Source organism: Lemur catta, chromosome 12 (genome assembly GCF_020740605.2).
Source record: "Lemur catta isolate mLemCat1 chromosome 12, mLemCat1.pri, whole genome shotgun sequence".
Lineage (NCBI taxonomy): Eukaryota > Metazoa > Chordata > Mammalia > Primates > Lemuridae > Lemur > Lemur catta.
Window position 1 is genome coordinate 58,681,546 of NC_059139.1, and position 25,072 is coordinate 58,706,617.

At 35.3% G+C, this 25,072-nt stretch overlaps 1 protein-coding gene across 21 annotated transcripts in view; it reads right to left on the minus strand.

The window, feature by feature from the left end:
* MEF2C (myocyte enhancer factor 2C) overlaps positions 1–25,072 on the minus strand; it is a 147,467-nt gene that overhangs the window by 74,727 nt on the left and 47,668 nt on the right. For 7 of the 21 annotated variants that reach the window (XM_045566252.1, XM_045566257.1, XM_045566263.1 and 4 more), the window contains exons 2-3: positions 17,874–18,068; positions 345–548 (exon numbers count right to left, since the gene is read on the minus strand). In XM_045566252.1, coding sequence (XP_045422208.1) covers positions 345–548; positions 17,874–17,927 — 258 coding nt within the window. In that variant the 5' untranslated portion in view covers positions 17,928–18,068. Of the gene's footprint in view, positions 1–344; positions 549–17,873; positions 18,069–18,937; positions 18,951–19,848; positions 20,048–21,174; positions 21,334–25,072 lie in introns of those variants that run through there. The other 14 variants (XM_045566254.1, XM_045566266.1, XM_045566247.1 and 11 more) reach the window with 7 other exon arrangements.

The window sequence follows — 25,072 nt, forward strand, 5'->3', positions numbered from 1 at the left end:
CTTAAAATAAATCATCAGAAGTCATCTAAAATGTGGATGAGTTATCCCCGGGCCATAGTTCCCACCCTGGTATCCTGATACATGGCAGTGGATCATGATCACTCATGAAGGATGTGGCACATAATTTGACACTGGTGCTTGATTTCCAGCAAGGACCAGCTGGTGCATTGCCCTTATCCTCATATCACATCATATCAGGAAGGGTAGGGTCATGGTTGGGAAACTAACCCTGGTACATCCATGGGCCTATGAACATTTAGGAAAAGGAAGATGGTGTGGTAGGGGAGGCCCAAACACCCCGCGGCTCTGCCGAAACCTGGGGCTCGCCAAGCATGCTCTCTCACCTCCACGATGTCTGAGTTTGTCCGGCTCTCGTGCGGCTCGTTGTACTCCGTGTACTTGAGCAGCACCTTGTCCATGTCGGTGCTGGCGTACTGGAACAGCTTGTTGGTGCTGTTGAAGATGATCAGCGCAATCTCACAGTCGCACAGCACACTCAGCTCGTAAGCCTTCTTCATCAACCCAAATTTCCTCTTTGTAAATGTCACCTGGAAAAAAGAAGCCAGGCAAGTTTTTTTTTTTTTTTTTAAATTCATGCATGTGAGGTTTTTTTTTTTTTTTAACAGTATTTGTTTTCTTCCACAAAACAATGGTGTGTAGTTGTTAGAGCCTTTGGGCACTAACACATTTGGGAAGAAAGCAAATAAATCTAAAACTAATTTCTGCTTAGAATTTGAAAACGTGTGATTTCTAGCTTGTTGCTGAATGTGAAAATGTAAATGCAAGATTTAATATATGGTATTTTAATGAAGGTGACTAGGAAACTGTTCATGTTTCTTTGAAAAATTTAAGGTCTTAGAAAAATAATTTCAGCATGGTTAACATCTTTCCCAATTTGTAAGTTCGGAGCCTGGTTTTTGAGCACTTGAAGACTGGACATGACATTATGAACTTAGCATTTTAGATCTGTGTTCAAAAAAACCTTAAAATTGTTTAATCTCATGCGATTTAGTTGAAAACACTTGAAGGGATATGACAGACAACACTGTATTGTGTTTGCTAGAAATCCAGCAGGGCCTTGGGAAGTACATTAGCCATAACACTATTAGCATTTTGGTTTCATTCTTCTGTGTATCTTTCTTCCTCTCTCAGGCCAGAAACTGTACTGTTAACTTCGACTTCTTCTTCTTTTAATCTCATCTATTACCAAATCCCATAATTCCTTCCCTCAAAATATCTCTCAGGTTCCCATTTGTCTATTTCCCAGGCGACACCATCATTCATGTCCTTATCTCGTCACTGTCGGACAGCCTAGCAGCTTCCTATCCTAGATGATCTCCTTGTCCAGAGCCATTCCCTCCTCAATTCATCCCAGTTTGCAAAACCTCACTTTTCATACCACCTGTCTCCTGATGAGCTGTCTACAACAGCTCCTTTCCCTAGCTGTGACTACTCCCTACCTGCCAATACTACCAAGCGCAAGTATATATTTCACTCTTTCCAATTTCAACCCTCTTTTGATTAAACTTCAGCTTGTTACTCCAGCCTGCCCACCAAAAAGGCATGAACATTCTTATTTACAAACATTTATATGATCCAGTGTTTCCCAGCAGGCATTCTGTAGAATATCATTCCTATAAAATACTCCCTAAGAGAAAAAAGCTCAATGGCCTAATACGTTTGGGAAATGGGGCACATTGGTATACTAAAAGCTAAGAAGCCTTTCAAACTTGGGATAAACTGATTTTCAAACCTAGTGCTGACAGAAAATTTGTTTCTTTGCTTATTTATTTATTTCGAGGAGCTCTTATTATCATTCTTCAGAACTAGGTTTTTGAGGCACATACTCTGGGAAATGCTGACTGACTTAATTTATTAATAGCTATTGTTTTCAGTGGGAACTATTTAAATTTTTTTCTCACCTTCAAATCCAACCCATCTTGCTGAGGACAGCTCAGCTTTATCTACCACCGATTTGTGTGTAATTCTTAAATGTAGATTCCCACTCTTTCTCTTTGATACCCAATGGACATCCTGCATTCTACATCTACTGGAATGTCCTAGGAATCTCAAACCTTCCAAAGCTCAACCCCATTATCTTCACTCTAGAATCTGCTCTCTCTTCTGGATTCCTCGTCTCACCAAAAACGCAGTCATCCAAACTAGAAACCTCAGAGTGAACTCTGAATCCCACTCCCCACCCCCACCCTCATCACCCACACCTAAATAAATTTGAGTTGACAGGAACTGTGGACTAGCAGACAGAAGACTTGACTTTCCAGTCTCCTCATCCCTCCACATTTTCGTTAATATCTATTATTTTACCTATCTCCCTTTATTTTTCCCTAATAGCCTTCTCACATTTTGTAATTTGTGTATTTTTGCATGGCTCTTCCGCTGTAGCGCACACTCCACAAAGGCACGTGCCATTTTTATGTGTCTCACTACTGTATCCCCAGGGCATAGAGCAGTAAACACATATGGGCACACAGTTTTATATCATACAGATCTGTGATATAAAAAACTTAATAGGGGAAACTATTATATGAAGTCTTTAGATATATCAAGTTGATGTATGATATATGAAATTATGTGGCAACTTTTCCCATGAAATTTTTTAGCAACTCATACACAGAATTTTTACAAGATAAATTTATACTTTGCTTAATAATGATTATATTATTTTATCACATTGGCACTGAAGGTAGCATGGTAGAAAGCAAAGAACATGGGGTTTGGATTCAGAAGACCCTGGATTTGAATGCTGAACCTGTTCTTTGCTAGTCATGAGACATTCATTCAACCTCTTTGAGTATGATTTTTCATCTGTACAATGGAGATAACACCTACCCTGAGGGGTGCTGTGAGGACTGCACAAAATAATGTATGTATAGTATCAAGTAGAGTACTTAGAGTAGATGCTCAATAAGTCTTAATTCCTATCCCTTTCTTTGTCGACTTAACTGGAAAAGAAGAACTAACAAAATGTATTTGTCTTGGTGGCTTGGAGTCCACTGATTACAGCTATCAGAGGATGCTGCTATTCCTGATAGGAAGATAAAGCTGAACTACAGAAAGATAAAGCTGAATCATCCCCACTGACCATCCTTTGGAAAATAGAGTATTTAGGTACTTATGAGCCCACATCAGCTTGTCAATATCTACTCAGATATGTTACTTACATTTCAACTGGGACAATTTTTTTTGGTAGTAATTGCCAACGTGTCACCTTCTATTTTATGTTTATTGATTGTCTCTCTAAAGTGCTTCTGATAAAATACCGCTGGTGTTTTATTTTCATATCTGATTATCATACTACCTTAGAAACTATTATTCGGGTTCATTCAGATGAATCATGATTGATAGTAAGGATGAGCTCAAGACTATCTTTTTGCAATGGATAAAGAAGCTTAATCATTAAGTACATAGATCTATACAAAATGTCTTAATATTTCTTTTAGATACAATTCGGATATGAAACTACACCTGCATATCAGTATTTTATTTAGTGAAATAGGCTACAGAATACATTCAACACAGAAGGCAATGACCAAAAATACTTTCATATATCTAAAACCACTTTTAATCAGACTTCATGACCACAAACCGTAGGTGGAATGTCTCAATACAGTATGGTTTCTGTTGTACTCAAACCTCAGAATTTAGCACGTTACAACACTCACCATCAAAGTACATTTCAGTACAGAAATATCATTAAAGCCACTATTTGTGTTTACTTTTAGGTGCTCCTCAACTTTTGTGTAACCAAATAGGCTGCTGCATAATGCATACTTATTTAATAATACCTGTCAAAAAAGTCAGTGCATATAGCTTCTTTTCATTAAAACTAAAAGCTGAAATGATGACTATATTAAACTATGTAAGAAAATCTTCAGAATCTACTCTTAATTGCTCTAAATTTAATTCTATATTATGTTCCTATTCTTCATAATATACTCAAAATGTATTTTATAATGCTTTTTCTCATTGTTCATAGTTAGGTAAAATTGTTTTTTAAGCATTAAGCTTTCTAAAGAGATCTGAGATATTACTCTTCTTTTAAAATATGCCACTCAATGACAAAGATTTCAATTCAGAGCTTTTATACTTAAATATAATAATGCATTGTAATGATTACATTTTTCATAACTCGATAATAGTTTGTAATGGGGACAAGTCCGTATTTCTATTTAAATAGCATACTTTGAAACTTGGGTGAGACAGAAAGCTGTTTTTACAGTAGTTAGGCAAAGAGCTGCTCTTTTCTAGTGTTTACATCACTCAAAGTGCATTATTAAATTAAATTAAACAAACTTAGTATAAGATATATGCATAGGAAAGCAGAACTACTCTATAAACTTTGACCATTTTATGTTTTTTTCTTTACTTTCTGAATCTTTAAACAGTTCCAAATGTAATAATAATATTGTTATTAAGATGTTTCAGTATTAAGTTTTATAGCAACCCTGAGTTTTAAATCCTAGCATAAGGATAGACATTACATATCATATGTTGACAATGGCTCTAGAACTTGCTAGATATATGAATAAGAAATTGAAATCAGAATTTGAAATTGAGAAAAGGCACATTCATTAAATACAGCTCCATCCAATTCAGTTATAAAAATTAAATTTATTCACAAAAGCATAAAAATAATTCAGCCAAGTTTTATTGAGCATTTTTCCACATAACAAACATTATGCTAAGCAATATTTATTGAGCATTCTCCATGTCAGACATTTGTGCTAGATGCTGTGGCTTCTATTACATAAAATAACATCTCCCTTGTTCATATAATTTCCTTGTGGCTGAAGAAAAAAGTCACTTAATTCTGTAATGCTTAAAAGATATTTTCTTTATTTGGAACAAAATGCATTACTTGGCTAACAGACTTATATTTTCAGTCATGTCTAATGATCTGAATTTGTATTTTTTCTAGAGTTGGGTAAATTCCGTTTTGCTTTGAGACGGACTTTTTCTCTAGACTGAGCTAGTGATAGAAAAATAATAGTTGATATTAATATGATCCAGATGAATATGAACTGAAATCTACAATACTGTTTTTCCTTATCTTGTACTTGGTGAAAACTGACTGCGGTATTGCTCCCCTCTGCCTTTCCCCCTTGCCACTGGCAGGCTCCCACCAGGCTGTAAGGCTGAGTTTCAATGCCAACTCTTTCTATGACACTTTCATTGTCACATTCAGATAAAACTCTTTCCTTTCTCATAGTCGTCCTCCAGCATTTTTCACACATCTTTTTTTATCAGACTTATTCTAATATTACACAGTTGGTTGTTTACGAGTTTTCCTCTCCTCCCAGATTTGAATTCCCTGAAGACCCTAACTCAGGCCTCTCATAGACTCTGATCAGTGGACATTCAACAATTATTTGCTCAATGAGTGGATTATAGAATGGAAATACTCTAAAGTCTGAAAATCTCAATATAACTTTATGTTAGAAATAGATATTTTTTACTTCCCTTTTTTGAAGATTTTAATCTCTCAAAAATAAGAGATTCTAGATACATATGTATTCCTATGTTTATTGTATTAAAACATTAAACATTTTAGTGATATGAATCTTAAAGAAAGTAATTATACTATCTTGGAATTTATAATATAGAAGATAAAGAATGTCTGGAGAGAAATATATGTACATATGCTATAGACTTCAAGAAAAAAATATTTCAAAAAGTTCAGAGATCAGTGGTTTTTATTCCTTGCCTGGATGATTCATCAAGAAGGATGGAAAAGTCCAAAGATCAAAATTTAATTTTATAATACAATCACAGGATATAGAGATAAAGGGAAGGATCTAAGAGTTTGGGATGATTGTGTTCCTTTAGCAAAAATTTATTGAGCTTTCTGATGAGTTTAGATTTTCAAAGAATATGTATTTGGAAAAGAATCTGATGAAATCCTCATGTACAATATTATATTTTTGAGACTGGCTGGTAGTAATTAAGCTGATTTAAATATAATTGAAGAACTATACTTAATGAGGCTGAATTAATTGATCAATGTTAATTTTAATGGAAAGTCTCTAGTAAAGTGCCACAGAGTTCATTCAGTACCATTCCTGTCCCAGATGACATTCTTATCATTGGTTTAGATGAAGATATGGTAGGCATGCTTATCAGATCTGCATATAACATAAATCTGGGTGATAGAGCCAACCCAATAAATGGTAGAGTCTATATTTATAGATCCTTCTACAGACTTTAGAAAGCTGGGACACAAACAACAAGGTGAACAAAACATGAGTAATTTTAAAGTGTGAATTCATATTTTTAAAAAACAATTACACAAGCTCAGGGTGGAGGAAAATTAACATGGGAGCTGAATTTGGGAAAGGTATCTAAAGTCATAGTGTTCCACAGTGTGAATTAACTAGCCTAGTGATCTTGTTGTCAGTCAGAACCATCTTTCGTGCTACATTCAGTTCTGAGACTTACACTTTAGGAAGGCACTGACAACATTAGAGCCTCTATAGAACTGCAAACAGATTGATACAGGGTCTGATACCAATTTTGCATGAGGAACCACTGAGAGAATCTGCAGTGTCTAACTCAGAAAAAGTAGAGTTAAAAGTGAAATGCTAAACACTTTCCAAAGTCTGAAGCATTGTGACCATGTGAAGAGGCACATGAGTTACTGTGTTTTATTCCACAGAGTAAAATTAGAAAGCGTTGTTGAAAATCATAAAGAGGTTCAAAACTAGGGAAAATCTAGTGATGAGAACTGTCCAAGAGTGGGCTTAGTCTCACCAAGTAGGAAGCAGCTTGTTCCTGAACGTGTTTCAAAATATTGGGAAGGTGTAGAAGGTGTTCCTGAATTAAGCAGGAAGTTGGGCTAGAGACTTTAAAAATATATATTCTAATTTTTAGATGTTCAGATTCTATGCCTAGGTAGTACAGACTTTTGGGCAAAGGGAAATTAAGAGTGAATGGCAATATGGTTCAAGCAAGCATCCACCCTACAGAATACTTTATGTTTTGGTTACTCAATTCTATCAGTATATTATTACCTCTAATTTCCATTTCTAAAGATATAAAATATGGTAATTTTTTTGTAGTTAGAAGAGATACAAAAGACTGTAAAGAATTTGAGTAGACATCATTAAATGGTGTGCTGAAAATGAACAGAAAAAGAATTGTCTAGATTGATAAAATAAGACATTCATATTATTAAAATATTGCTAAGAAAGCAGTATATATGCATCATTACTGGGCAGTGCAGTGTAGAGGCAAAAACATGGGAACTGCAAATCAGGCCTGGGCCCTGCCATTTATAAGCTGTGTGCCCTTGGGTGAACTGCTTAACTGACCTGGACCCCAGTTTCCTCACTGGTAAAATGAAGGTAATGATAGGCACCTTAGAATCTTATGGGTTAGATGAAGGGATAAAATACAAGCGTACGTGACTTACTGACTGTGAAACACTACACAAGGCAAGTAGTATCTTTTCTCTGACGCACCAGAATCAGTCACTTCTTGTTACATCTTGTGAAAGGCTGCTCTCCTGGGACCTGTCAGTTTGTGTTACCATTATTTACTTATGTCTAGATTCAAGGTCTCTTTCAGCTAGATCTTAGGCTCTTCTTGAAACCTGGACCATCTTCTGTTTATACTTTTAAACTAACACCCAAGAACAATACCTGACTAACCATTCCTTGAATGAATGAATGGATATGTGGATGGAGGAATTATGTTATTTTTTGCCATTTAAAATGAATAGCTGAAAATAAATTACTATGGATGCTCAGACTACGTTAACAGGAAGTTAGCCACCAAGAGAGGACAATTGCACATACTTATTTTACTTGTCATTTTAACTTATAGTAAAAAAACATACATTTGGTAAAACTGAACAAGAGAAAAACTGGACTTGGGTCAAATTTTGTGTATGGTTTTGTTGGTGAAAGTAGAACATATCATATTTCTTATACTGTTTTTAGATCAGAGTGTTGACTTTATTTGGTGAATTTTTTTCTAAGAAGTTCAAAGAAATTATCTTGCTACATTTGACAGTATCTCTTTGAAATTATTTGGTACCGTTTATCAACCCATTTCTCAGATGAATACTGTAAACAAAGATGTGAATTACTTTATCCAAGTTCTCCAAACTAGTCCCTGGATGGACTAGAAATAGAACCCTCTTCACACAAAATTCATCTTTCTTTCCATTAGTCAGTGTTCCCTCCCTATTTTAGATACCTATGCATTTAAGGAGCTGCAGTTCAGCACAGCAAGGGCCCAGTCAACTGTTTATGAGCCGCATATATGTACTCTCCTTTGTAATGTTACTATTAAGAACCATCAGAAATTCTGATGAGTGCAAGCAGAGTAGTCGTGCATAGCACATGAATTAGCATAAGGACAGCTTTCTAGGTTAAAGTAAAAAAATAATACTAAGAGCACTAAATTGAGAGCAAGTTCATTTCTAGGTTCTGACAGTAAACCAAAGCTACTCCTGTGTGGACTCTGCAGCCAACTCTATCCTGAGACGCTCCAGCCATTCCCACCGAAGCTGGTGAGAACCACATGCATGCACTAGTGGGCACACACTAGTTCTATATTTATGGATGTTTATTTAAATTTCACAAAATGGGAAGTATTTTAGTTGGAAGCAAATACAGGACTGCCTACAGCCAGAATAAAAAAGGTGGGCCTCTGATTTACAAACAGGCAATGTAAATAACAGGTTCTATAAACAAAGGAGGAGACCTGTATCATTTCCTACAGGGTAGGGAAATTAGTTTGACTACTGTGCAACAGAAAGGGCATTTCGTCATTATCCTCCACTCCACATGCTTGTCCCCTCTGTCCACCCACCCAGTCCTGGCCCCATTCATAAAGTCACTTCAGAAGAACTTTATTAACTGTGATAATCCTTGCACTTTACAGAAAAGAGTTCTGAACAAATAAAAGAAAAGGGCCTTTGGAAACGGCAGCTACCCACATCTGTAAGAATAATTGAGGTCTGACTCCAAATGACTACAGACACATCAGTAAGGGAAGAAACAATAACCTTATCTGTGGGTCCCAAACACTTCTTTCCGCCAATCAGAATACTTTCAGCTAATCTTAATTGAACCTTGGGGTACTCCATGAGTGGAGAATTTTTTTCCCCATTTCTTTAACTCATAAAGTGGTAGCAGTTTCTTTGTTTTAGTGTGTGTTGGGGACTAATATACCCAGTTAATTCCGTTTTCAAAGTTTTTAGGTTCTATCTTTTTTCTCTCTCTCCAAATGGAGTCACGATAAATATAACCCTCATTCTATGAAAATATTTCAGATCTCCTCCTCCTCCTCATCCTCTCGCCTAGATAATCTCTCAGTTTCCTCCCAGTTAAGGAAACGGGAATGACTAATGAGTGACAGACGGACAGTTCGTAGGTACAATACACTCTGTAATCCAGAAGCCACAGGTCTTCCTATGTGTTTAAAGGGTTAGGGATGGAGTCAAGAGTCTGGAACGACAATCTTTAATTGAAAAAAAGGGAAATGCCCTCCTGAATGCTCTCCTTTTCCCCCCTCCCTTCGTTCTGACAGTAAGTAATGGTACAACTGTTCTAAAGTATTCCTCTTCAGTTTTATTTTGTTTAATTCAGTCTGTCATTAGAAAGGCTTGCGAGCTTTAGGCTTGATGATTACTCTCGGTGGGAGGAAGCAACGCCACTGCAGACTTGTGTTCTAGACAAGTGCTCCTTTATACAATGATGGGGCCTGCCGTCGTAAATGAAAGGCTCTTTAAAGAGCTGCGAGGGGCTCTTTTAAGCAGACTGCTACCACGTACTTACAACCCTCCAGCAAAACTTGCGAGGATGAGACAGCAGTGTGTTCCGCTGCAAAGAGGACTATTGTCCTTGTTAGCCTCAAGCAAATTGAGCCATGTTTCGCTGAAATATGGTAGTATTTCCAAAGGATTCTCAAGCAGTAGTTCCTAAAATTCTGAGCACGATAACAAGATTAAAATAAGGGGCTTAGAGTGGAATTAGGAACTCTATCGACCCCTCACCCTAAATCAACACCCCAAATCCCAAAATAAAACTCTAAATCTTGGGCACTCCACACTATTTTGAGGAAAGATAATAAACAGTGGGTTAGATCACAATCAAATAATTGAATGCATATTAGTGAATTTATTAAGTGTTTATTAACAAACTTGCAGAGTGTGGATTTTAAAATCTGTGACAGCTGATTTCTAATGCATTTGCCTACAAGACGAAAGAAAGAAGCATGATCTAAAATTATTAAATTGATCAGGATTTAAGAGATTTTATTGTGGCCCATTTTTAAGCCCAGGAATATTTTGGCTTTTAAAAAGAGAAGACTATAACGCAATATGCTTTTAATTTTTCATTTGTGCTGCTCAGGTCTGCTTGGTTTGTTAAAGGATAGATTTACATTCTAAATCCAATCGGTAGATGCAGTCATAAAATAAATACCTCTGTTGTCTATGCCTCATCTACATAAGATACATAATTTGAAACTGAGAAGAATCAAATAATATATTTTGGGGGCAAAAACATGTTTACTAGTTCAACAAAGCCAAAATGTACCTAAGGTAAAGGTCAAAGAATACTTCATTCCCTGCTGAGCAAATGCTCAGGAAGCACATTTGTCTACATTTTCCTGTCATAACAGGAAGAGTGTAACTTCTTCCTTTCCACAATAGCTTCAGTTTTACCTCCTAACTCCAATATTTTCTCCCTCAGGGCCTTCCAAATCAATCCTTGCAAGACAGAAGGCAGGAGGCTGTCTCCGTTGTAGTTTCCAAACAGTTACATTTGTTGAAATGTTATTTAAATGTTAGTATTTCTTAAACTAAACTGTTCCAATTTAAAATTAAAAGTCAAATTTCTAAACATTGAGATTGGTTCTCTTATTCCTATTAATGGTCCAACATATTTCAAGAGAAACACAAATACACATTGCATATTATGGAATTCTAATTTACTTCAACTTAATTATGTCATTTTTTTTTTTTTTGCGAAACCCATTATTCTCAGGAAAAATACAAGTTTCTGAATTGTCTTCAATAAGAGCACATTGGGTTGCAAAAACTCTAGAAATATTTTCACCATAATAATTTTTGAAGTGAAATAAATGATAATGTTTAGACTGCAGAGGACATGGCTTTTGAAACAATTAGTAACATTTTTTTTAATCTACAGTTTGGAAGAAACCTCTTGGTTTATGTGGTCTATTTATAATGTTAATATTTTTAGTGTTGGTTTCTCGGTAATACAGTATCATACCTAGTTTGTGCATTTGCAAAGCTAAAGGTGACTTGTAACAGTGGTGTGAGCATGCCTTTGCAGAGATGATAGGGACCATTCAATATTTACTTTCTACACAAAATGTTTTGAGATATCATAAATAAAAAGCATCAGAATTTAAAAAAAATTATAGTGTTAAATAGAAATTACATGAGATACACAAATTAGAACTGGAAACAATAAAAACCCTTCAAGTTCAAAGAAGAGTTTATTTCTTAAATAAGGGACAGAATTCTAGAGGAGACAGTTATCTTTTTCCTTGTGAAAATTTTGGTCCCTCTTGGATTTCCTACCAAGGAAAAGCTAATGAATGAATCTGAGGGCAGTTGAGACAATATCTATGTGGCAGTAAAGTAATAGATGTAGCTGATGTTGATATAAAATGTCACAGATCGTATGGGATAGTAGTGAGTGTGTGGCACACTATTATTATGATTCAACTACGTACTGGGGAGACTATTTGTGAATTGTTTTCAAATTGCTAGGAATAAAATAGAAATGAATGGCCTGATGTCACAGCTGTTAAACATACATTTGAGCACTCTGGCTACTGCTTTTTTTGATTTGGAAACTCTTGAAAGTGCAGCTTACGCCATTTTTCCCTTCTGGTTTTCTTTTTCAACGATTTTTAATCACCAGTAATTTGAATTCTTTGAATAAAAATTTTCTCTTGGTGATTTTAAGATTCATAAAAGAATGATTTAACTTACATGCCTGGGGAACCTTTAAGCAGGCATCCCCAGTATGTTTCAGTATACCCTAATTCTACTGTAATACACCCCAATTTTATTTATATAAAATGAGTTTAGCATAATTTTTAACACAAGCATATACTAAGAAAAACACATAATAATCATCCTTATGAGGTATTTTGGATTATTTTGGATTTAGAGATAGAAAAATCAGTACTTTTACACTGACTGAACTTCTTATTCATTAGGTCTGAAACAGATTCCAGATATTTCTTGACTAACAAGGATAATTCTTTATAGTTTTTAAAGTAAAACTGACAAGTCTGGAAGTTCTCTTTGTGGAGAGGGCAAAGGAAGTGCATTCAACAGAGTGACTGCATCTCTCCGTTCTCCAACTTCTGGTTCAGAATTCATAGCAAAATTACTTCTTTGAAACAATTAATTTGCATTTCTCAGTTATCCAGTTACATGTAAAGAGTGAATCTATCTCTATTTCAACAAATTTTATATTAGGTTATTAGAATGTAACTCTCAAATTTAGAACTCTAAGTAACCCTTTTATTTATTGATATTCTGGATATCACCTCAAAGGAAAGTTATATTAAAAAATCCCTTTGAAATTTTAGCTAAAATTCTAAGATCCAAAAGCAGCAGAAAACGGGACAAATTAAGGACTTTTTTTTTCTTTTTAAAGAGTCACTTGAGGGAATCTATACATCTCTTTTTATTTTTCAGTTTAGTGCAGAATATACCAGATTTAGTTTTAAAATGTCAGTATGTAAAAACTGTCTGAGGCTACATCTACACTGAACACATTTTCCAGCTTTTTTTCCTAGCTCATTTTATATAATTTATAAGTCATGAAAAGAAACTGAGATAGGAACATAAGAAGAGGAAAAGTTAGAAAATTTAACAGCTATGAACTCTGAATTCTTTTAGTCATAAGGGGATTCTCCTGTTCTATTAACAGCAGAATGTTGCTAATTGTCTTTAATTTGTGCTCCAGTTATTGCACCGATAATTACATGAAATTTTGTTTGCTGGCAAAAACTATTAGTGTGCCAGATCTGATGGAAGAAAAGAAAACTTACGGCATATAGGTACATTTTTTTCCTTACTTACTATTTTAAGCTGTAACTGTGTATTTGGCAAACATTTTTCCCTTATAGTTATTCAAATATTTAAATGTCTTTTTATAACGAGTCACACAAATTTGGTTTTACCTCTCTTATCCTTTCAAAGTAGGAAAGCTGAGAACTTTGACTACAAACATACAAGTGAACAGGTTTAGGCTAAGCATGCCTAATTTTTATATTTCTTTCTTCTTATAACGGATTTCTAAATATATTCTGTTTGTAAAAAAAGTCATACAAGGACAAAACTCATTTAAAAACCTGACTGTTTCAGGAGCATGATTAAAAACCGGTACCAGGTGAAAGAGGGTAAGATTATGATTGCCTCATTGATGGAGGCATTTCAGGGGTAAAAAGAAAAAATGCAGATGGCAAGACTGAGATCCTAGTGTTCGCATAAGCTGGAAGGAAGTTGAAAGTGACAAAGATGGTGACAAGTAGTTAAAAAACAATTTGGTCAGTAAAATACATTTGAAAATAAGTCCTACAAGCACAGAATTTAGGAAACTATTTCTCCCCATCCTTGTCACAAACCCTGCTCTGCAAATGTCCTGTGTAATCTTTCCTTCCTGTCCACCAACCATCCTCTCTGCATCAGAAGGCTCCTGCTCAGGCATGATTCTCTAGCCCCTTGTTAGCTTCTGAAGGCAACTTTGTGTTCTTGCTCTACTCTGCTCCACTTTTCCTTCTATCTCCCCAATACGCTTTTAAAGGTAAAATCCTCATGAAATGAAGGTTTAGCTACCACTCTGTATTGTGCTACATAGCACAGCGTTGTTTTGATGGAAATCACATTAATTATAATAGCTAATGGTTCAAAGAACATGAGTCGATAGGAATAGCTAATAGGTAAATTTATTGAACACTTATTATGTGCTAGGTGCTTTACATTTACAGCTTCATTTAATTATCTCAATGACCTAATGAGGTAAGTACTATTTTTTAATCCTCACTGTACTGATGAGGGAACTGATGGGGAGGGTAATACAGCTAGTAAGTGGCAGAACTGGGACCAGAGCCAGGTTTGTGTGTTTCTAAAAATCATGCTCTTAGCCATCTGATTACATTGGATGCAGTATGATGTAACTGGGGAAAGCAATGACATAAAACCAGGCTCTTAGCTGTTTTATTAGACTAGATGCATCATGACATAATTAAGAAAAGCATGACGTTTTGTTTTGTTTTGAATATGAGAGATACGGGCTTGGACCTTGGTCACTTCTTAGTTTTAGCTATATGACCTTGGGCCAGTTATTTGGAATTTAAGAGGACCTTCAAAGTTGGCGCCTGATCTTTTCTCTCATCCCTCTGAAGTCATACCCCAAGCTCAAGTCCCACTGGCCTTCCTTGGGCTCTCCAGCCAACCTCTTTCCTCTCTTAGGGAGATTTGCAAATACTGTTCCCTCTGGAATGCTGTCGCTGGCCTAACTGACTCATCTTTTAGCACTTCCCCGGAGAGGCCTTTCTCCAACGCTTGATATAAATAAAGTATCTCCTGTGATTCTTTCAGAGCACTTTGATATTTTCATTCATAGCACATATGAATAAAATTTTTGTGATATATTTGCATATTTCATGACTGCTGCATCCCACAAGGGGCTCACAAACTACGGCCTACAAGTCAAATCCAGCCTCCTGTCGTTGTCATTAAAGCTTTATCCAAATACAGGCACATTCGTTCATTTACATACTGTGTACCGCTTTCACGCTACTAGGGCAGAGCTGAGCAGTTGAGACAGAGACTGTGCGGCTCCCAAGGCCAAAAATATTTGCTACCTGGTCCTTTACAGAAACGTTTGCTGATCCCGAAAGCAGACAACAAGCTGGATGAGATTCCCATTCACCACTGAATACTTAGTATTAGGCACATTGCAGTCCAGTAATATTTGATTTAATAAATAAGTGAATTTAGCTGTAAAATGGGATTCATAAGGATTAAATGGAATACTATATATGTAGTATGTAGTTTTTGGCACACCATTAGTAGCTACTCTTATTAAGTTGTCTGAAAATTGTTGTAAGATAGACTGGCAATTCATGATTTTATTTTTATATAGTAGCCTAAGAAATCCATAATGTTTAGGTTTGAAATTAATAAAGTGGTAGTTTTTATAAACTTGGAAACTCTGAAAAAAATGTTTAAATACAGGACGCTATTAATTTTTATCTTTCCCTAAACTATTTTATGTACTGGAGTTTCTGAATTTTAGGTATTTCCCACTTCCATTGTGAAGGATAAAGTACAGGCAAAATTCAGTTTCAACAGTTAGCCTTTCTGTTTTACAACAGGCTTATTTCTTAAGGATATACAACTTATCACATCAGCTCTGTAATATTTCATGTCACACTTGTCAGTATTTTTTTTTCTGGTAAAAACATACCTTGTTTTGTGTCTAGCCAAATAAACGAGTGCAAGGGTAGAGCAGTCTCAGACAACTTTTAAGAAAAGATGACAGGGAAGCATTGTGTGAGGTTATACAACAGTCTACAGTGGGGGCTGCCTGAAAAAGGCCAAAGCAGCTCACATCTGTCTTTTCCACATGTGAACACACAGTTAAAGGAAGCCCAGGTTATGGGTCCATCCACATTTGGTTTGATAAGCTGTTTCAGATTTGCTGGTTTTGATTATTGGAAGTGACCTACATATTTTAGGGTCTCTCCCAAATGACTCTCACAGCCATTCTCATAATAGGTGAGAAGTGTGCATGACAAACATATGTAAGACGTTGTTTAAAATTGTTAATAGTCATCCAAAAAAATCACTGAAATATATATTAAAACATGGCAGTTTTGAATTTTCCTACTTCCTTTTAAGAATACTGAACTAAAAAGGGCCTACTGTACCTAAAGACTGACAAGAAGAATCAAAAGATCTTAAATTCTACAGAATAAAATAAAAATCCATCTTCAGAATAAAAACAAGTTAAATTAAGCTGAATTTGAATAATTTTTCTTCTCCTAAAGTTATGATGACTTCTAACATCGGTGAGAATAGCAGCAATTGTAGATGCAACTACATTTAAATTAAGAAAAGATGTTCAATCATTAGCTCAAATGTATGGTGTTAAAATTCTTGTATCCCTGTGTGAGTGTTATGTTCCTTTATAAAGCATTATGAAAGCTCATGAATTCAACCTGCAATATTTTTCTTTTATGTTTGTAAGCAAAAGGAAGATACAACGAATCCTGTGAACCTAAAAATTACCTGGTATTATTAATGAAATGTAAATGCTAATTCACATAATTTTTGACTGTACCCAAAATAGGTTCTTGTCCACATAACAAGTCTGAACAGTCAGTGGAATGGTACCTGATATTCAATATTTCAGTCTTAATTTCAAGCTATAAGCTGGTTAAAAATAGTAGTTTTATCTTGACAAAATTATTGCTTTGTGGCTTGATTCACAACAATAAAAATATGTAGAACACTGAAGGTATCCTTCGTCAGTCTTAGCATCATTCCTATTTTAGCTCAATATTCAGCCCAGAATAGTTCAAGTCATGTTTCCCTTAAAGCATATAATAATTTAAAGGAGTATGAACTTGAAAACCTAAACATTTCTCTACTACTTAATGGCATACTGGCTTTGATGGCATAAATAACAGTACCTATTTATTATAATGTACACATGCAACAATATTAAATTTTTTAAAAATGAATCAGATATGGTCTCACTTGTAGGCCCAAGAAAATACAAAAGGAACAATAAGGGAAATGAGTGTCTTTATTATGGGGGAAATTACAATCTGGTGGGCTGTCCCCAAGGCTGTCCTTCTAGCCTCTTGTGTAACAGGGCAATAGGCGAAACACTCTTCCCTCCCATAGCCAAGAGATGCCTGTTCTGCAAGTTCCACTATCCATATGCTGTGGTTGGGATCCAGCAGCACTGTAATTTCTCCCAGGGACTATTATTTGATATTTAACATTAGGATGTGTACAAACCACGCAGCTATCCTTACATCGCCTAATTAAATCCAGTCTCCAGAATCGTGAAGAAAAATAAGAGTCAAATTGCAGGCATTCATGATATACAAATCTTTAATGCTGAATTGAGCATTTGGACATGTAAAGTCTTCAGAATAGATTAATTGTATCACACAGACATTATCACTGGAGTTCTAGAAAAAAATTGTAACACCATCTGCCTGTATGTTTCTAAAATTCAGAATTTAAAGAAAATGGTATGAATTAACTGATAGATCCTGTCTATATATTTTAAGTTATTAATATCTTGCGTGGGTGTTTTCTTTGTTGTCAGCACAATGTTAAAATGTTTTGGATGTATTTCGAAGTTTTTCTTACTGTGAATAGAATGAAAGCCATTTTTATACAGGATATTATTTAGCCTTTATTACAAACCTTTAAATGAATGACCACAAAAGGTCTAGTTCCCATGAACATAAGAATATCTTTGTTTGATGATGCATGCAATGTAGCAATGTTATGCTTATTAACTCCTAATTATCAAGCTATTCATGTCACACAAGTACAGCTCCCATTTAAAATTCATGTTGAAGTAAAAAGTGAATAATCATGAATGTGTGTAAACTATATTTCTAATAGATAAGGCGATTCCCCCCTGCCCCCACTTTTACATGTAAGAGACTCTTAGCACTTAAACTGGCCACACTTAATTCACCAAAACTTCTCTTAATGGATGCTTACAGGTTCAAAATGTTTTCAATGCCCTTAACATACCTGGGGAAAATGTAATAAATAGTCTATGTAAATCATGACACAAAGAAAAGTTTACCCCACTCACCTGTCTGTTACGTTCATCCATAATCCTCGTAATCTGAATCTTTTTTCTCCCCATAGTCCCCGTTTTTCTTCTCTCTCTCGTCCCTGAAATTATGTATTTTTTCCTTCCTTTTCTTTCTCTTTCCTTTTCCTCCAAACAAATCTCCTTCTTCAGCACTTGCACAGCTCAGTTCCCAAATTCCTGCATTCGTTCCTGCTGAACAAAACAGACACATCAAATTTCACTCTAACAGCTAGCCAGTTTCATAAGAACTATATCATATTCTAATTTTATCGAGAAAAATTAGAATAGTTTTTAACTGACTGAAAGTAACTCTTTACTGAATGAAAATAACTATTCAAAGTACATGGTATATCATAGGCAGGAGCATATCAAGTAGCAATGGTTTGTTTTTATAATTAAAATAATCTTGTAAGTAATTTAACAAGTCAATTAAATGACAAAAACTATGCTTTAATGCCCAACACTTGAAATGTATTCTTTGTAAAATTTTCTGAATATTTTTTAATGAAATTAGGTGACAATTTCACCCTTCTGTTATGAAAAATTACCTAAATCAGAGAGTTAATGAACCTTTATGTACCTGTGTATGCTAAGTAGGGCAGCTAATTCATTTCTGAAGGGAAAACAATCTCCTGTTTTGACAGCAGAGGTGATAATGTCCCTCGTTATGCAAATAAGGATGGACGATTATGAAAGTGCTATTTGATATATGTAAATGTCAACTAATTTAAATCTAAGTCCTTTAATGTTATTTTTTAAAAAAAATCACTGCCATGAGAACACTGTAAAAACAATATGGGATATTTAATCTTACATTCCAAGCACCTATCAGTAGTGAGATCTTCTCCTTTTGAAAGCCCCTAAACTATATCCGAATGTAAGAATCAAAAAAGATAATTCCTGATAAAAAAGAAATGGTGCAAAAATTGAGATTATTATTGCATTTACAACTATGTTTTTTACAATAATCACCAGCCCTCTAAATTTAAGTATTTAAAAAAGACATATCATATCTCTTCGGGAAGTAAGATACAAAATTACAGAAGCTCGATATTACTTACTGGAGATCTCTAGGTCATAAATTAAAATGAAAGAAGTGATAATCAATAACATGCCCAAGGAACCCACAATATTATAAGTATATATGTTACTTTGCTTTAAATTATATCTGAAAATATTTGAAATGTGAAAGTTAACAAGAAAGCATTCCGCAATAGTTTCTTCATTTGCAAGCAACAGCTTCAGCTGTTCTATCCCATCTTATGTCAATGAATGCAACTACTTTACACACTGCTCAGAATTTCCCTGTTTATTTTAGTTGGTGTCTGACAGCGGACCTGACAAATTCCCACATGTATTATGTAATGCTCAGCCAATGTCCTGGCTATTTAATAGATTATTTGGCTCCAATTCAAAGTTCTTGGAACAGGAAGGCCGTTATACATTTGGTCTGATGATAAGCTGTCTTTGGATTTCTTTAATCTAATTTCTAAATTCTTTATCACCTTGAGTAAATTTTTTTTTAATTTAAGTTTTCAGTGATTATCTAATTGCAGAAGCTATTATGATATAATTAGCTCTGGTGGATTAAGTGCTGCTTAAATACTAAGACTATCCATTGTCTTTTGCCCAACGTCTTTCTACTAAACTGCAGCTCAGCTCTGCCTCTCAGAATATATGTGTTGAGTACCACCATGACCACACAGTGCTCATCAAAAACCATTACTCCAGCGGTATTTTTAAATGTTGGAAGTACTTCAAAAGTTTTAAAGAGTTACAGAGAATAACACATTTGACAAATATACATGAGAAAATCAGCTATAAGATATTAAAATCACATCAAAATATGAAAACCCCACAGAGCACAATTGCATCATACATTGGATGTTGCCAAACACTGTTCATCTATTTTTAGAAACGGTTTTAAGTACCACTCAACTGGGCAACTTTCCTGCGTTTCCTATAGTCTTACCTTAGAAGCAAGCAGCACGTTAGGATGGCATTTCCATGCAAGTGCAAGACCCCAAAGAGACAAACAGGTTTTCTCTATCACGGAAAACCCCCCATGAATCCACAGCAAATGCATATAGGACAATTTTCTTTCCTTTCGTTTAGCTGAGGCCGGTGGCACTATCGGCTTACAGGACTATGCCTGCCTAAGCGCTTATTCACTTTAAGGTGGAAGGTCAGGGTGAACAGATTAGAGTGTGGTGACAAGGCAGAGGAGAGGAGAACGTCTACAGATCCTGATTTCCAAATATAAATAACCAAAGAAGCAGCCCTGGAGGAAAGTCTCCCCAGAAAGACAGAGAGAGTTCCTGATGAACCCAACTTAGAAGAGTTCCTCCCTATCACCACCCCGAATTTCACAACTTTGAAATGAGACGATTTTTTAAAAAAGAGCAGAGCAAGGACTTTTGATGTTTAAAACATGATGGAACATATTTCGCCAAAAAGAATGTATGTATGTGTGTGTGTATGTGTACGTGTAGGTACATATATATAAAATGGTTGATAAAAATGCCATTGAATATATTTTCCTTTTTGAAATATGCAAAGCAATGTAGAGAGAAGCAAGTTTAGATTTCAATAGAATTAAACTGGCTTTTTCTAGGATAAACGAATATTTCTTGAGGTATTGCCTTCCGAACATTTCTAAAATGCAAAATTTGGTATGAATTACATCTGTGCAGAGTAATCCGTGGTGATGATGTGACCAAGTAACTGTTCATGAAATAAAATGTGTCATGAAACATGCAGCTTAGAACATTTGATTAGGGGTCACTACATTTCAAGGCTGTCGGTAAAAATTCAAAGAATTAAGAAGCTCAACAATAGCTTACAAGTTGTTTTCTTAGCATAACTATCTGTCTACGCTGGCTTTTATGCAAGAACTGTTATTGTAAGATCAGTTTCAAGTATTAATTTGTAGGAGGCCTAGAGAGGTGGAGAAAGAGATTATATAACTTAAGTAATCTGTAACATTGTTTTGTATGCAGATGAAAAGGAGAATATAATAGCTAAACTACATGTAGTAGCATTTCAATTTATGCTGAGAACTTTCATTATGTACAATCAACCATAAGCTTAAAATAATTCCAGCAGCCTTGCCGCTACTTTTTTCCACATGAAAGAAGCATTTTTGGAAAATGACAGAGTTATATATAAACAATCAGTAATTTTAAAAAAAGAAAAAGAAATGCTCTACTATAGTTACACTCTATAGAGTTACAGTCTTCTGCTTTTTTTTTTTTTTTTGCCAACCTAAATAAAAGAAAAATAAAATGAGGCTGCTTACTAAAAAGGGGAACTTCATTATGGCAGGCTTCTGTTCACTTTGAGTTTGGCACAAGCAGACAGATGAAGGCAAAGTGGTTTGAGACCCAAGTGGAGAGGAATTTCTTCTGGACAGATGCTAAAGATCGTCCTCCCACCCGGCTCCCTCGCATTTACAAACAAGTTCCCTTGAATGGCACACACCTCCCCCTGCTTCCCCTCCTCCCTCCCTCCCTCCCTCCTACAAATCGCTCCCACTTAGCACAGAAGAATCTTGACAGAATGGCAGGAAACACGCACACAGACTGGTCAGGGAAGGATGTGATGTCAGCAACCACGAACAATAAAAGGTGTAAAGGTGCTTCCTTCCCTAAACTGTTCCAGAAGTGTAAAATGGGAACCAAAACTCTCCACTTCCTTCTCTCAGTAGAACCGTCTGAGTGTGCTGTGCTGTACGCCCCACACACAGAGGCCTTGGAGAGGTTCAGATAAGGGACAATGAGAGAAATCCGGATCTAGGACGTGATTTTGAATTTCCATCTTTCAGACACCTGAGAAAAATCCATTGCAGCTCTAGGTTTATTATGCTTGCTTCAAGAAATAAAAATAAGAAATCAAACACAAGTTTACTCGGGTGAAGTAGCAAATACATCTCAATTACTGTTTTACCATGCCTTACAAAAATCATCTTACACAGTTCACAGTTAATGCAGCCATATAATCCAAATTTTCCCTTGGAAGCAAATGAAGAATTCTACACAAGCAAAGAGCTAAATGGATAAATTATAACTTTTGGTAAAAAAACAGAATCATGAAAACTGTCATAAAATCAGTGCTTACTGGTAAAATACACTAATTACTTGCTTGCCCTCACATTAAAAAATATATATGTATATATGTATACATATATATATATATATATATATATATACACACATACTGAAGGGGAAAAGATTCTTATGTTATTGTGGCTCTCAAGATTCTTAAAAAAAATTCAAACTAGGAACCAAAGCAAATAACAAACTTTCAGTCTATAGTAAAACTATTTAATCTCATCGCTATTAGGTTCTTTCTAACATGGAAATGGCATTCTACCATAAGGTTTCTGTAGGAAGAAAACCACATATCAAGTGGATCTGAGTCATCATCAGATTTCAATCATCTTCCCACAACACTTTGATTTAGAAGTTAAACATAACCTTCAGTTATGTGTTTTGATCTTAGAGTGAGACTGCCATGCCACATTAAAAGATGTGGGAAGAAATTAATTCTCTTCTGCTAAACTTATCTTCGCAAAGCATGTATTTTGCTACAGTAAGTACAATGCACCAGTCACTTAAATAAAAACAGCCTGTGAATAATGATAAAACACTAAAATATGTGATGTCACTTTGCAGAGAAGAAATTCTAGTTTTCTTTTATTCATATTAACTTATATTTTCACTAACACTAACATCCTCATATAATGTTTTATAAAAACTCAAGGCTGAAAATTGAGCACCCTTTATCATACAAGAAGTAATACTGTTAAATAAATACAAACTGGATAATTAGTAAGGGGTAAAAATGATCCTAAGCCTAGTTGCTACAAATCTAGTTATTACTAATTCAAGCAATTAAGTAATTTGTTATCATTTTAAGTGGAAAATCTTGCTCATTATGTTGCATCTAGATACATTTAACTTTCTATAATACTTTGTGATTTGTTTGAAATTTTGGTTAAAAGGAACAAGCAGAACTTTTACTTTTTTCCACTAAGAGTTATTCTGAACTTCAAAACATATAACCAAACTATTACTCTTATTGGTACTCGACTGTGTGATGTCTTGTAAGTTGAGAAATATCGCTTTGGCTAAAAAATTCACTCCATTTCTCTTTGAGCTTACCATATATTTTATATAATGTTATATTACCCTAGGTATGAGTGCAATCTGAGTTCATTTCAAAGTCACATAGCCAAGACTCATCCCTCTAAGGGTAACAAAAGAACAGACATTTTCTTCCTACTTGATAAATACCACCATGGCAAACACAAATTTATTTTCCCAATCTATTCCAATTTAGTATCAATATGATGACTTTTGAGTCATACTCAAGTCTCAATAACATGATATCACACATACAAATAATAAATAACTTTGACTATCTTTTTCAGTTCCTCACACCTGCCATGCTCCTTCCTACCACAGGGCCTTTGCATATGCAATTCCTTCTGCCTGGAATGTTCCTCCTTCCCTTCTGTGTCTCCTCAATTTCTCTGCTCTGTTTCAGCTTCAGTTTCACCTCCTAAGGAAGCACTCTACTCCCTCCTGGATCACATCAAACTCACCGATCATAAGGTTTCATAGCACCACGTCCTCCTGCGTAGCACTTGCCACGGCTAAAATTACATTTTTGCCTTTCTTCCTCAGTATCTGTCAGCCAAGTCTGTTTTGTTTCACCCTTGTATTCCCAGTATCTATCCCAGTGCCAGACATACAGGAGGAGGCACTAACTATTAGTCGATTCACTGAATTAATTTATTAAGATTTATATTTCTCAGCTGAGGTATTTTCTTCACTTGCTATTTTTAATGACTGCTACTAAAAATATTTTCCTATTTTTGCTTACACAGAAGCAGACTGATAACCTCACTTAATCCTTCATCATATTTATATAGCATCTCATATTTGGAATTTGAGTATTTTATACTAAGAAGTAGAAGCTCAATGGATTTTGGAGTCAGGAAACTCAGAGTTTGAACTCTGGTTTGGTACTTAGTAGTTGTGCAGTGACAGAATGATTATTTAATCCCTTGGAACTGCTATTTCCTTGCCCTACCCAAAATTGGGAAAAGACTTTTTCATTTGCAGGAAGGTTATGATCATTAAATGTGATACTATATGTGAATGCTGGATAACTAGTAGAACATGGCCTACTATTTGTAAGATTGCTTCAGTTTTGAGGCATAAAGTGAAAACCTTACCATTTAGTAATACTATCAAGTGAACAGTGGAGTCCTTACATATACCACGAAGACCTCACTTTACAAAGCTGACTAGCAACTTTTAACAGATTATGCTTCATTCATTCTGCAACAATAATCACTATATGAAGAAAAAATTTACAGTGTTAGGAAAATTAAGAAGTTTCTCTTAAGTACCAGCTATGGAAGAGCTTCAGGCTGCAAAAGTAGAAATAACTAGGGAAATATATCAATTTTCCCAATGACCATGGCTGCTGAAAACTCTACATTAATGCTTCTAGTCCTACTTTAATATCTTTCCCCAAGGACAAAAGGAGATGAAATGTATGTCAGAAATATAATAAGGCTAAAAAGGAACTCGTTTTGAAAACCCCTGCAATTAATTTAATAGGTGGGCCTAACCTGCCATTATCACTGACATAAATCATTTTATTTACACAGTTCCAGAATTTAAGAGACACATACCTTTACACAACTGTATTGCATTATAAACAAATTTAATAAATATGAGCAAAGCACAGCTTCCCTGTCATAGTTATCCAGGGTATATTTTCTCTTGGACATTATTTTCACACTGCAGCTAAAACAGTAATCTCCATTCCCATGCCAAAATAAACTCCAAATGGTCTAAATATGTCAAGAGCCTCGTGCTATTCAACCCCACCACGATTTGTAGTCTTTCCACGTCATATTAAGTAATTAATTCAGGGTTCTACCATGCCTTTGTTTTCCTAATTTTTCACAATAGTGCAGCCACCACGTTTTCTTTCAAAGTCAGGGCTTAGCCCAAGGTAGAGCTTGTACTGTCTTCCTCACAAAGCAAGAACTACTATTTAGCATCACAGAGTGTGTTCTGTTCCCCAGCTGTAACCTCTCAATATGCACATGCAGCTGGATTTTTGTTGCTGTTATCGAACAAAGCAAGTTAAGCACTATACAACATCAACATCAGTGA